At 39.7% G+C, this 14,475-nt stretch overlaps 1 protein-coding gene across 2 annotated transcripts in view; it reads right to left on the minus strand.

Annotated features, from left to right (window-relative positions):
* AFAP1 (actin filament associated protein 1) overlaps positions 1-9,964 on the minus strand; it is a 66,712-nt gene extending 56,748 nt beyond the window's left edge. Inside the window, exons 1-2 of one of the 2 annotated variants that reach the window (XM_009285362.2) lie at positions 9,833-9,964; positions 4,147-4,244 (exon numbers count right to left, since the gene is read on the minus strand). In XM_009285362.2, the coding sequence (XP_009283637.1) occupies positions 4,147-4,244; positions 9,833-9,959 (225 nt within the window). In that variant the 5' untranslated portion in view covers positions 9,960-9,964. The remainder of the gene's footprint in view (positions 1-4,146; positions 4,245-9,832) is intronic. The other variant, XM_009285361.2, reaches the window with a different exon arrangement.
* Positions 9,965-14,475: the final 4,511 nt, after the last annotated feature.

Raw genomic sequence — 14,475 nt, forward strand, 5'->3', positions numbered from 1 at the left:
ATCACCAACTGTCAGATGTAATATTACAACCAAATGCTTGGAGGCTAGATGTATTCTGTCACTGTCATGCTGTGGATAATTTATGCCAGTAATCCCCAGGCGCATCTGAGCAGCAGGACACACTGGATCTCATTCTTTTGCCTCAGTGGAAAATGTACTTCAAGGTAACGTGGTGATAGTGCAATGATGGGATCCCGGGTGTTAAACCACCAGCAGCACCGCAAGGTACACACAGAGCATCGCCTCTGTTATTCCTCCAAACCTATCACCTAGCACTGCATCTTGCCTGTCAAGCACAGGGAAATATCATAAAAGTAGCTGCTGATGTAGAGATGGAGAAAGCAGGCTCAAAGACACAAGCCCTTGCAGTAAGCAGATTCAAGAGGGGTGAACCAATATGACTCTCTTTCAGACACGGTGATCTCCTCCTCTGCTGCTGACCCAGGCAAAGCTCCACCAGCTGCTGGCACTATATTCATGCTAGCAAGCACATATGAACGCATCCAGGCAAGTGGTGTTTCAGTTCTGCGGGAGGATTCTGAGTTGCCCTTAAGCTCACGTCCTTTATCTGCAGCTTTTACTTTGCTGGCCATCTGAAGGAGCTGTATGCACAGGCTAAAGCAAGCGAGGATTTGTGCTTTTTAAGCCTGACAGCAAGTCTGCTAGACCAGATGTAGGCAAGGGAATGTATACAGAAAAAGAGAATTACTAAGAGATTGTGTCCTTAGTGATTTGCTTCATTCAAGTATATGCAAGGTCCAACTTTGTCACTTGATTTTAAGACCTGTTCCAAAGCCCACTGGGTCCAGGAAAACTCTCCGGGCTTTAATGTGTTTTAATAACTGGAGACTTCATTTAAACTATTAACAGCATATCTCTAAATAAAATTAATTTTGTACTGTTTGTTCATGGGCTGATGAGTAACAAAACTGATACAAGATTTGGCCTGATCAAATATGCAGGTCTATTTACAGATTTACAAAGGGAACCTTGCATAGCACCTGCCCACACATAATTCTGGCTCCTGGCACTACTTTAAGGAGTATTGAATTCCTTCCCACCCACACATCTTTACATAAGTAAAAGCTTAAACATCAATTCAGACTAAACATTTTTGAATGCAGAATCCCTTGAGTGCGATAAAAAGACACAGTGGTGTAAATGAAACTTTAATTTCCATCACGCTCAATAACTGATGTGCTAAAAACACAGATTTTAAAACAGTGCATAGTTTATTTAAAGTTATTGATTCCCACTTCCAGTAAATTCCTGTGTTCCAGCAGCACATTGTGTTTCCACTGGAGGCTGAGACCACCACTAGATGTTATTCAGCAAGTGGAAAAAGTTTCCGTCCTGAATGGCTATCAAAAAGAGGTCCCATACAACATAACTTCCAACTTGCCATGTGAAGAAGGGCAACCTGGAGCAGAATTTCCTAGCCTCTGGTGGGCCCAGGGGATTTATGCCACTCGACTATGAAAGCACAGTCTATCAAAAGTGGCTAGGAAAGGTAGCTCAGTATTTGTGTCACTGAGCAATGTAGTTATGTACAGTTTTTATAGAGATTGGCATCATCAGCTACAAATTCTTAGGAGTCCATTGATTCAGGGTAGGTTGAAAATCACCATGCAGGAGCATTAATGGAAGGGAAAATAAGATCTTAGCCACTGTCACTGATGTCCAGCCTGGCGTAAAAAGAAAGCTAGTATGACAGCCTCTGATCATATCTAATAATAATGAGGGGCTAACAAAGAGACAACTAATAGAGAAAGGTTTCCAAAAAACAGCTAATGATCAATTCCATTAGTTCAACATGACTTCAGGAGAAATCTTTAAACAGTCAGACTGGAGTTTGAGCTTGCCCCGGTGTTCAAAGGTCAAAAAGCTGATGGTTTTGTCCTTCCCTTCTGACTCCACCTGGTGTTTTGCAGGACAGCAGCAATCTGTCATCTTTTTCACAAATTACGATGTGCTACTGTCTTAAAATAGCACAACTCATAACCTGTATTTGGATAATGCAGGACAACGAGAGGCCTGGGACGTTTCCTGGCTGATCTCAAAGTGGCACCGACACCAGAACGGGAGGCAAAAACCACCACTGCCTGGCAGCAGCAACAGAATTGCAGAAAACCTGGCAAAAATCAGCTTCCGCCACTATGGAAGAACCAGCTCAGCTTCGTGACTTCACTGAGATAAAAGCATCTGCAGCATTAGAGGCAGGTCAGAGGGGAGGGCCGTGTTCAGACTCCACTTTGCCAGGCTCAACATGGGAAGACCGCGCTCCAGGCCAACCAGCTCTAACTGTGTCAACTTCCACGGTAATTCCCACTGTATCTCAGAGAAATATTTTCGTTACTCCAAAATCCAAACTGAACTACTGCAAAAAACAGTGTTGACCTCCTGGACCTAATTCATACTTCACACCATTTCACTCGCTGCAGCTGTACCAACTTTAAGGGAAGTTACACATTAGTATAGGAGAAAGGAAAAGTAGGTCAGTTGTCGTTAGAAAAACAACTTAAATCTTAAGAGCCAGTTTATTAAACTGAACCTACATAAATATGAAAGAATGAGGATCTCAATTGGCTTCAGTTTATGAAGTTAGCACCTGAAGTCTGCATTTCAAAGGCATGTGCATTTTGCATAATTTTCCTGCTTCTCATCAACCCCTTCCCTTGTAATTTATGCTATATGCATCTTGAATTAAAGAAAAATAATCATTTTCAGGCACTGTTAACCATGAAATGGATTCTCCAGGTTTCACTGCATATTAATAAAATCACTTTTGCATCCATTCAAATCTATGCATAATTTTTTTATAGCATTCCTTTTAGTTGAATTTTGCTACAGTATATATACCAACTCTGGATATGAATGTTTCTAGCATAAACATCGCCTGCCTATAATGATTTCAGCATATCTCATTGCATTAGGTAGAATTAAAATTGGGGAAAAAAAAAAAAAAGCCTTGTCAGGTCACAAACCAAAAGCTGGCAGTGCTTAGGGAGACACTATGATTAAGGTATTCTACATAATAGGTGTTTGTTGGTTTTTTTTTTCACTTTGTTCTGCAGTACATAGCATTATTCACCATCAAATAAAGGTTATTATAAAAGGCTGGCCAAGAGTTTGATCTGATAAATTAGTTCTTAGGTTCATAAGATGCTACTGGCTTATACATCTCAGAACTGGGCATAAATGTGATAACAGAGTAACACACTAAAATGAAGCAGAACGTCAGTCACCCAGTTGTTCTGCCCCTGTAAGCTGCATCTGTATTTCCTGCTTCAGCCAATGAACGCAGGTCTCCACGGATTGCCCTTATCACCATGCACAAAATTTTCCACAAATGAATAAAAAAATGGATAATTTATCAGGATTCGGGCTAAGACTGTGTTCACCTTTCAACAGGCTAAACCATGACTTGCTTACGCTTCTCTAAAAAAAATCTTGAAAATGTTTTCTGCAAATCTACTCTCAAGTCAGTAACAGAGGCACATTAAAACTTGTTTATAGTTTATTCTGTAACAAGACAGCTGCTCCCAACTGGAGGAACTGAATTACAGATCTCAATCAGTATCTTTGCTATAAACATCTCCGAGAACCTACACTTCTACTTGTTCTGCAGGGAATTTCCTACCCAGGGACTGAGCACAGAAGGGCACTAAAGACTTAATAAAAAAAGGAATTATTCTTCCTCCATTTTAAAAATCTGTACTTCCTTTTTTCAGCTATCAAAAGGGAGTCTTCTCATAAGGCTTGCTCCAGGGAAAAATGATCCTTAAAATCATAAGAAACTGGCTGGGACCTGTGGGCTTGGCCAGACCAACCTCCCACACAAGGCAGGTCAACCTTTGAAGTTAAAATTAAGTTGCTCAGGCTTTTGCCACTTGAATTTTGAAAATCACCAAAGATTGCAATTCCACAGCCTTTGCAGGTGACCTGTTCCTGGGCTTATGTCACCATAGGGAATTTTTTGCCTTCTTTTCTGCAAGTTGAACTCAATTCCCTCAACCAGAGCAGAGTTGAGAGGAATAATCATTTCCCTGGACCTGCAGGCTCCTTCCCCTTGTAACCATTTCTGTTAGTGCTTACCACAAATATATTCTCTCTTATATATATTTATATATTTAAATTAACACTCACCAGCCACTGCTGAGGTATTTCTGGCAGAGGCATTTGAGGAGGTGCTGGCAAACTGTTGGCAACTTCTTGCTTCTGTACATGTTCTTTTATTTCAAAACCTGTGGAAGAGCAACATGCATCGCTTAACACTTCAGTGGATGCAAATGGCACATTTTTTCCACACGTGGACACCACATCTGACTGTCACACACCGAAATCTGGCACGCAAGGCTGCTCACAACCTAACTCCCAAGCGCAGTTACTGAGGCAGGACTGGAAGAATGCTGGGAATTCAGGAATTTAATCAAGCAGAACAAACACATACTTACTCTATATGATAATGACATATATGCTATTTGGATCAACAAATACCAGACAGAAAAAATTTACAGGAAATCATTCTGAACTGCCTATCCATCTGGAACTGAAAGACTTAAACAGCTACACGTTGCCAGGCGTCTACCATACAGATAAAACCACTTACGGGGGTAGATACCATACTTGTGAATGTCTCAATGGCACCATACAGTGAATAGAACACGGTCAGCCTGTGGGCAGTATGTAGCTGGCTGCCTTTTACCAGCAGAGACAAGCAACAGTTATTCCCATGGCACATTTTGGATGGGTAAGGCCATCATGCAGAAATGAGTCCAAAACCTCCTTTCATGCCAAAAGAGTGGGGAAGAGGGCAGAAGAGACCCTGCCTCTCTCCCTCCCCTGCAGTAGTGGTGACAGCTATTCAGCCAAGCCCACAGCGCCCGTGTACCCTGGGGTCCCTGCTGCCACCACCATCTCTGATCATGGAGCCACGGTGCGAGTCTGCACAAGTCCTGGGAGATGCAGGATGCTACGACACCCCAACCTGGAGCACGCTGCTGCTGGGGGGTACATTGCCCTAACCGACTCACCATTAACAGAACTGCACATTGAGCATGTTTTCCCACTATTTCCTTCTTCCTCTCATTTTTAAAAAAATAATCCTATAGTTTTCCAGGTGAGTTTGAAAAGGGAAAAGGAGCCGAATGTAAAAGCTGCTTTGAGGGTCCTTTGTATCACTATTGCATTTCCCTCCCAGGGGAAAAGAGAAGTGGCCCACTCGTTCTGAGTTTTTGGCACAGTAATTTAAATCCCAGTTGAACTCACTTCACAGGAACATGACAACGTTTATTTTTCTAAATCTCAAAAGGGAGATTAGGGTGCATCTCAATGTTCTGGCAAAAATTCAGTCAATGGATTGTACACTGCTTACCCCTAGACTGAATTTAGCTTCTTGTGTTCAGTTTAGTTTTTAAATTATATATTTACATAGTCAAATGGATGTCTTTTGGTCAAGATCATATAATTCTTAAAAATGTAATCAATGATGAAATGTTTCTTGTCATAATAACCCAGTCCCACTGGCTGGGGGGGGGTGGGTTGAAAAACAACACTGATAAAATAAACTGGCTCTAAGAGCCACAGATTCTTCTTTCTTCCTACAAATCAAGAGGGGGATTAGTCTTGGGAAACATTCAAATTTTTTTTTTTTAGTATAACTTTCACTTGTTCCTCTTTATGTAGGATGAATCCATATTATGACTACTATCCATATCCAAGTCTCCCATGCTTTCCGTAACAACCAGAAGTCAAATATGAAGGGCTTTTTACTGCAAGTGAATTCTATTGACTCTGCAAAACTAGTTTTTCCCCAGTTTTAAACTATGTGTGTTTTAGCAAGAACCTGCTCTAACATTTATTTTCTTCTACCAAATTACACAGCAAAGTCAGCATTATAGGTTTACAGCATCAGGTCCATTTAAGGAAAACAGGCAATGTTGACAGTCATATTAAATGACTAAATCCACCAACAGTTCTTACTCCAAAATAAACTGTTTGTGTCTTTGTTTTTTAGAAGAAAGTCTGAGTTTCAGAAGGAAATGCCAAGTGTTTTGTTCAGACCTACAATCCATTGGGCATGCCAAGGCTCAGGAAGAAAAATGAAGTTTATACTTTTGCCAGCTATTCAGAGTAACCACTGGTTTGGACGTGGGGCAGGTCAAGGCCAGGCAGCTACGACCTGAAGAACACATCTGCCTGGCCCAGTTCTCTCCGGTTGATAGATATTAAATGAAGAAAACAGCGTTCATTTGGGAGACGGAAGAAAACAAGGCAAAAGGTTTCTAAAGAATTCCCCAAGTAAGAACTTACCGAGCTTAAACTGCTAAAAGCCAAAACAAAACTAAAAGCCAACCAGTCCATTATAATAATTTCCACACCTTTACAAAGAAAAACATAATTGTTCATTTCCAGATGTTATAAAGAACCCAGCCAGTTCCCAGCTGCACAGATCCTTCATTACCGTTCCCCATTGATCTTAAATGCTTTGCTCCAGCAATTGAAATGTCCTTTGGATTCAGAAAGTTGATTTTTGCAAATGCGTATAAAGAGTCTGAACTCAGCATAGTCCTCAGGACTCTTAAACTGTGCCAGCGACCCAAGAGCTCTCGTGGAGCTATGTGGGTGGAGTAAAACAACATTTTGAAAAACAGACTCCAAATGACAGTTCAGCTTAGTTACAGAGTACTGTGGGTTTATGCATCTTTTATTGCTTTTAATTTTAATGAAGAGATGAATAGTTTCAAAGGGATGGGAGTACTGAATGTTATAACTGATAAAAAAAGCAGCAGGGTCAGCTCCATTAAAGTACATGACTCCCCGGGTAGTTTCACACACACTTGAAGCCAGCATGGGATGGCAGAGCTCCCAAAAAGGCAGCTCCTCTCCTTCCCTGCCTTGTTCCTGTCCCTGCACCAACCTCTCCTTTGTGCCAGCGTAAGCATGTGTGTGGCCTCAGGTTGAACCAGACCAGGGAAATGACACTGGTTAGGACTAAACCAGCAAAAATAACCAAATAATGCTTGTGCTAGCAGAAAGGAAGATGCAATACATGATGAGCAAGAATGAGTAGCCTGGGGAGAGAAACAGGATGCTTTTTCCAGAGGCCATGCTGGCTTAAACTCTATTTAAACTGCAGTTCCATAAAGTAGAGTTTATAGACATATAAAGCATAGTCCTGTGATCTCTTGCTTAACTGAACTATGGGATTTCCTTGAATTAATTCTGGTTTGAACTAGAGCATATCTTTTAGCAAAATATTCTATCTTGACAAAATGCCAGCAATGGCATGCAGACCTTACGAAGTTCTTCCATTAGTTCATAGCTTCAATGCTCAAAAGGTGTGCTTTATTTCCACTTTGAAACAAACATTCTGCCATTGCATACTGCTTTTTGTTGTGTAAGTCTAAAAGCTCATTCTCAGTCATTCCTTTCCTACATCGAGTTTAATTATGATACCTCATTTTGGATAATCTGAAGGCCTATTTCTGGATCCTTTAATCACTTTCATGAATTTTCTTTGAAATGTCTGAATTTTATCTTCTTGAATGCAGGCACTAGAAGTGGGTATAATGTTCAAGTAACAACTGCATTGAACCAAGCTCCACTGCTTAATATATGGATCTCGTAAGGATCTTGTTAATGGATGGATCCTGTAATAGGATGTAATGGATCTTGTTATAGATCCTGTAATAGGCTTTAAAACCTAAACAGTAGGTGCTAAAGGTAGACAGCTATGGTCCTTCAGTCTTTTTATCCTTGGCCACATCTATAGTCATCAATTAAACATGCCTGGGAAGGTACTCTGGTACAGAGAAATCCATACCCGTATGGTTAAAAACTCTCACCCCTCAAAACCGGGTTGGAGGGTGATGGTTTTGAGCTGTCTGTTGGGAACAGATCTTTGCCCGAGCTAACTCCCAAATCATGCCTAGGAACTGATGGAGGAAATGAGTCAGCTCAGGCCAAACCCATGCCAAGGACCGCTCCATAATTTTAACAGTGTAAATAATTGAGTTCCTAGGTCCAGAAACACACCCAGCACTGTTTAATTTACTAGTAGAGCTGTAGCTTTTGTGTCCTGAAACACCATCCACAATCCAGAAGAAAAGGATATGACAACCCTTCCCTGTGCTTGCACAGTTGGCAACAGAATGTTGTCCAACTTCTTGAGGAAGTCAAATGTTTTTCTTAATAAATCTAGTTGAAAAGATTACAAGAAGAAAATGCAGTGTCAGATCAGCATTGTTGAGGTTCTTTTGAACTCCTGTAAAATACAGCTGTTTCTAAACGTATCAAATTGCAGGTTCTTACCTACAGATTTTGGTTTTGGGGAGTTTGGTGTATTTTGATCAGCTTTTGGAGCGTGAAGCTTCCTTCCGCAATATGTGAAATTGGTACCTGCCTCCTTCTCTCAGTAGTAAAGTAAAAATAGTGACGGGTCTTTAAGAATGTCAAAATGGAAAGGAGGACAATCATTATTTTCAAGTTGATCTCCTTGGACTTGAATCCTGTGGCAAAAATTATTTCTTTACTGAAGGGGGGAAACACTGCATCAAACACAAGAAGAACATGCAGTGTCAGATCAGCATTGTTGAGGTTCTTTTGAACTCCTGTAAAATACAGCTGTTTCTAAACGTATCAAATTGCAGGTTCTTACCTACAGATTTTGGTTTTGGGGAGTTTGGTGTATTTTGATCAGCTTTTGGAGCGTGAAGCTTCCTTCCGCAATATGTGAAATTGGTACCTGCCTCCTTCTCTCAGTAGTAAAGTAAAAATAGTGACGGGTCTTTAAGAATGTCAAAATGGAAAGGAGGACAATCATTATTTTCAAGTTGATCTCCTTGGACTTGAATCCTGTGGCAAAAATTATTTCTTTACTGAAGGGGGGAAACACTGCATCAAACAAGACCATATTTTTTTTAGCATATTTTTCTTTAGGAGAAGAAACAAATCATGAGAAATGCAGCTGCTCACAATGTGGCATTTTCTTCAACACACTCTGGTATTTTTCAAAAATCTAAACAGTGAGGGTTTATACTGACAGTATTTCTGTTAAATGTAGGAGAGACAGAGGTCTTATAGCCCAGATGCCTCTTTATAAAGAAAGGTGCTGTAAGGAAATTAAGCGTACTGTTAGGAAACATAGTGAGCAATATTCTTCATATAAGCTGTGTGGAAAGGTTGTTGTACACAGTGAATCATTTATATTGCATTCAGTTCCATAATCTTGATGGAGACAAAACAGATTGTGCAATCAAAATGGTTTTAGATAGGAAGAAAAGGGGAAAGTGAATATAACTCTAATTGCAAAATGAAAACCAAACGTGCTGACAGCCATTTCCTCCTAGCTCTGGCTTGACACTCCTGTATCAGTCATGCACCAGAGTCTGCCTCAATATCAAGCTTTTGATGGATTTGGGTCCTTTGACAGAGATGCAGCATGCAGCACTCATGCATCCACAAAATGGTGCTGTGGCCAGCACTCCCTGACGCAGTATTACTTTTCCATCAAAACTCATAAATAGCACTGCTGCCACAAATAAAATGAAGTAACCACTATATCAGCAGAAGTGAAAACATTCTATCTATCTAGCACGTAGTTTTGTGTCTGGATTCACCCATGTGCGTCCAAGACACTTCCAGTATGCCTTTTGCTACATTTTATTGCTGAACATGAAGGAAAGCATTCAGGAAAGTTACACTTTGGCTTCATCCTGTCTTTCTGTCTTGCTTCGATTTAGGGCTTGTCTTTAGCCCTTAAAGCTATTTCACTGAGCACAGACTTATTCTGTGCATTCTGCAAGTGAGAAAACCCGCCCCTGACACTGACCTTTTGATGACTGTATCCTCAGGAGAATGTTAGTTATTACTGCCTTCTTCTCCCTGACAGTGGAAGTTAGATATTCATGGTCCAGAAGTTCAAGAAACAGGCGCAGCTCAACTATTAACTCTTCCATGGCTGAAAGACAAAAAAAAAAGAATTACTTTTTCTAAAAAGTCCCATTAGAAAAAAGATAGAGATAATTCTCATTTATTCACATTCACAGTTATTTTCTAGCATTTCTTCAACATGTATGGTCTTCCCTGCTGGAAACAGACTATTCATCAGTAAAACCAACAGAATAGTCCATCAGTGAGCACTACTGGCTTTTGTAGCGATTATCTCAAAATTGATGCAGAAAAGACAGTTCTTTTCACATACCACATCATCAAGCCAGCACTAGACAAAAGTAAGTGCAGGAGTGGTGGCCATCTGCTTTTCTAGCAGTGCCACTCTGGTTCCTCTCCCTTTTAACAAACAATTTCTAACTGCAGAACAAATTTAAAGTTTGAAAGAACTTCTCAACACATTGATATTTTCATAAATCTTTAGAGAAGGGCTCTCTTTCCCTCATCTTATTTCTTCTGTTCGCTGTGGAAAAAAAGAGCAGGTATTCCTTTACAGTGATTTGTCTTTCTTGTAACTTCCAAAGACAAGCTCCCAACCCGTCACGTAATTTCTTATTACTCCCCAGATTCCTGATGATGCACTTCATATTTCATCCTATTTCTACTATTCCAGATCTCAAGGCTTTCCAATTCTTTCTAGAAAAAACGACATTCCTTCCATGTATTCCCAATGCTTCTCAATTTTATCAACAAACTTTATAAGCACATTTCTACTTTTTTCCTTTCAAATTACCTCTAAAGTCTTGCATTGTCTTGACGACTGCAGTAGCTCAGACCATACATATAAACACATTTGTTACAGCTTAATCGTATGATGCCTATTCAGCAGATTTATGAGAAACCCATGGTACTGAACCTCATTTTCATGCTTCAACTCTCTCATAATTCTGATTCTCTGGTCCCTTCGCTTAAGCAGACTTGCTATTTTTAGTTTAAGTTTCATCTTGGATATAATAGTTCACATTTCTGTACTTTCTGTATCTGATGACATTATCCTCATTAAAAGACGAGGAGAAACATCCATTTCATTTCAGGGCCGCACCTAGGATTAATCTCAGGGCTATCCTCATTCCAAAATGCCTCCACTTAATTTTTTCTCTATTTATTCACATTTGTTTTTATAGTCTTTTCAAGGCCTAACAGGGCAAACGCTGCTAAGCCTCTTCAGACGTCTAAAAAATACTTTGCTGCTTACTCCCTTACCAGCTCTTCCCTACTCCTAATGATACGGTTGTTTACCCAAGTGAACCTGGAATCTTTTTTCCCATTTCTGGGAACATGTCTGGATGTTTAAACAACCCTTGGTCAAGATGCATTTGTTTTGTCCAACGCTTGAAAACAGCACCGTGCAGGGAAACCTGCAGATGTCAGCTATGGTTCTACAAGGGGCTGTTGGCCCCTTCTTGTCTCCAGTGAATGCACATTTTCCCATTTATTTGCTGACTGTACCTGCCAGTACGTTCAGGCTGTTCTGGCAAACCTGACATATGCCTAGCAGGCACAGAAGACACGCCAGTTTGCAACACTAAGGCACGATAGCGTCTTAACAAAGAAATCCCTGATAAGAAGTACACTTGGGCAAATCTTTTCTGAAAGACACCATTAATTTGCACATATACAACCATCCGCCCAAGTTTTCTCTTGGTGAATACGTTCTTCTGTTCAACTGAGCAGTAGCACTGCCATTATATCAACTGTCCACACTTTCAGGAAATTTGTTTCCCAAAGATTTTTACAATACATAGGCAGAAAGGGGGTATCCAAAATGACAGCAAAACTGCCTACATCACTTCACAGTGTAGCTCATGAAAAACATCCCATGGCTACAAGTCATTTTTTTTGCCATCACACTTGTAGCTGTCTAAGCTGTCTAGAAGTCTGTCAGAAATCTAAAGTATTTCATGACAACCCTATTACTTCCAGTGTTGTTCACATTATGGAACAACAATATACATACCCACAGCATACAGCTTTCTGAAGCAAAATGGTATAGGTTCAGGTCTGCAAAGTAGTAAATGATTACAAGTCTCAAGGAGGAAAAAAGAGAGAGGACCTATGACTTAAAAAAAAATAATACCCAAATAATCAGCTCTGAGTTATTTTGTAAATGATAGATTTTAGAAATAAGATGTATACTCCATTAAGTGTACAGCGGTCTCTTGCTTTTAAGTATGCTTTGAATATAAGATGTATTAATATTGTTGTTATGAGCTTGATTTTAATCATGGAATTTATGAATCTTTTCATATTTACTTATTTATTATAATACATGCATTTCAAAAGCTATCATTACCATAGAATCTAGGCAGTCATTGTGAAATCTAATCAGTATACAGTTCTAGAAATGTATATTTTTCAAGTAGTTCTACAGCCATATAAATTACTGTCAGTAATTGCATATATTACTGCACTAAAATTTCTTTGCAATGGCTTGTTTTCTGGATTCTTTAAGGCAAGGGACTGTAAATTAGCTGAAAGGGAGCTCTCCCTTCTTCCCTTCACCAATGAATACCCTGTCCCACAGTAACCGTATTTCTTTGCCTAGAACCTTCACTTCTGGGAAAGAAGAGAGAAAAGGATGAAAGCATCAGATACCATTGATGTGCACAGTGTGCGTAACTGTTTCCAGTTATTAAAAATGATAAGATCCTTGTACTCAGGAGCTTATAATCTAATATAAATGGATGAGAAATGAAAACAGAGCAAGAGGAAGTTATGAGGCAAAGAGACAGGGAAGGAACAGAAGAGGAGATGGGAAACCGCTGCTGGAGAGACTCCTGGGAGCTGGCATCAGCCCAAATCTCTCCTGAGGCCTCATCACATAAACGTGTGGCCTTCTCCTCCTCCATGTCTTTGGAGAAAATCTGCATTGCAGTCACTGGTGACCACAGTTCGTTGACCTACAATGACAAAGTTACTGGCAGCAGTTTAACTGCACCCAGCAGAGGATTTTAAAAAAAAAAGTCTCAGTTAGGACTGATAGAGGATGACAAGATGAAGCTGATACCAGTGAGACAATGCTCAAAAAATCTTGAAACCACTGCATTAGTAACACGTTCGCTGTAACTGATTACATTTGGCCTGGTGTCCAGCACTGTGGTTCAAATATCTAATAGTGCATCATAAAGGAATACAGAGCGTGAGAAGACTTGTTCTTCCTGCCTTTGTAAGCTTGCAGGTATATGACATTGACTTCAAGTAAGCAGTCGTAAAAGGTACTTTAAAATGTTAGTAATACAACAGAATAAAATTGTTAGCAGCTGTTGTAAATTGCTAGGCACAAATACTTAAGACATCGCTTCTCTTATTTTTCTACCAGGATTAAATTGGGGTTGTATTTTCTTTTGTGGGAGCTAATAGCATCACAAGCATCGAAGTGTGGAGGAAGGAAGTTCTGAATTTCACTTTATATATATGCAGTGATGTCAAACACCCAAAAAGAAAAAAAGGGAAACACTGTTCTCAGCTAGTAAGAAACGCTCTTTCCATGTATCTTAAAAATGCACTCTTCTTTTTTAATACTTTCGCTGCTTAAGCAGAGAACAGAAATACTGCCATGGAGTGCTTTTGAAGTATTTAAATAAGGAACTGAAAACTCTTTTTTCTAAGATGGTAACAAATAAGCTTGTATGTAGTCAGGAAAAAACAAGTTTGTCTGTTGTCAATCCTTGCCTTATCTTCTGGATTAAAGAATCTTCTCTTCTCCTTCCTAGAAATGTAACGATGTGCTCACAAAAAGTAATGGAACTGAATAATAAAAAATCCACATAATGCATATTTTCAGTAAGCAATCATTACTTCTGAAATGGAGACTAAAAATGAGAGGGTGATGCAAGTCCCAACGAAAAACATACTCCTCCAGTGAGAGATTACCCTTGGAAATCTGACATCACCACAAAATAAGAATAATAATCAGAAGGCTCTCAAAAAGGGGCCAATTTATTTGACAGTTTTGGCTGTATTCTCATTGCCAAAGGAATTACTTGTAAGTGGCAGGTGGTGAAAGGCAGGGTGGAGCCCAGGGATGGTAATCACAACAGTAAGCAGATTTTAGCTCAACTGAGGAGAAAAATCACATTCCATATTAAATGATGAGAAGTCCATTCTATGCTCAATAGGAATTATAGGCCCCTAATGGGCTGCTGCAATTGCCATGCACAAATAAAAAAACAATGATACATCCAGAAGGGTTTCCAAGACTGGCTCTCAAGAGTTTTAAAGTTTTTCAAATGACAGCACATAAAAAAGATATACACAAGCCAGCAGTGGAATACACCAAGGTAAAAATAATCAGAGGAAGGCAATTACATCACACTGTAGTTTTTGTTCCAAACCAGCACTAAAACCAACTGGGACTGAAAGAGCATGATGATGCAATTATTCCAAATCTACATTTATGGGTACTAGCCTATAACCATTTTTTAAAGAATATAAAGTTTTCACTTCCAATTGATTAAAAAAATTCTTGGGAGCAGTGCTATATCACACACATGATTTCAAGGTTGCTTAAACCAGAAGAAAAGA

This window comes from Aptenodytes forsteri, unplaced genomic scaffold, assembly GCF_000699145.1.
Source record: "Aptenodytes forsteri isolate BGI_AS27 unplaced genomic scaffold, ASM69914v1 Scaffold88, whole genome shotgun sequence".
Taxonomy (NCBI): Eukaryota; Metazoa; Chordata; class Aves; order Sphenisciformes; family Spheniscidae; genus Aptenodytes; species Aptenodytes forsteri.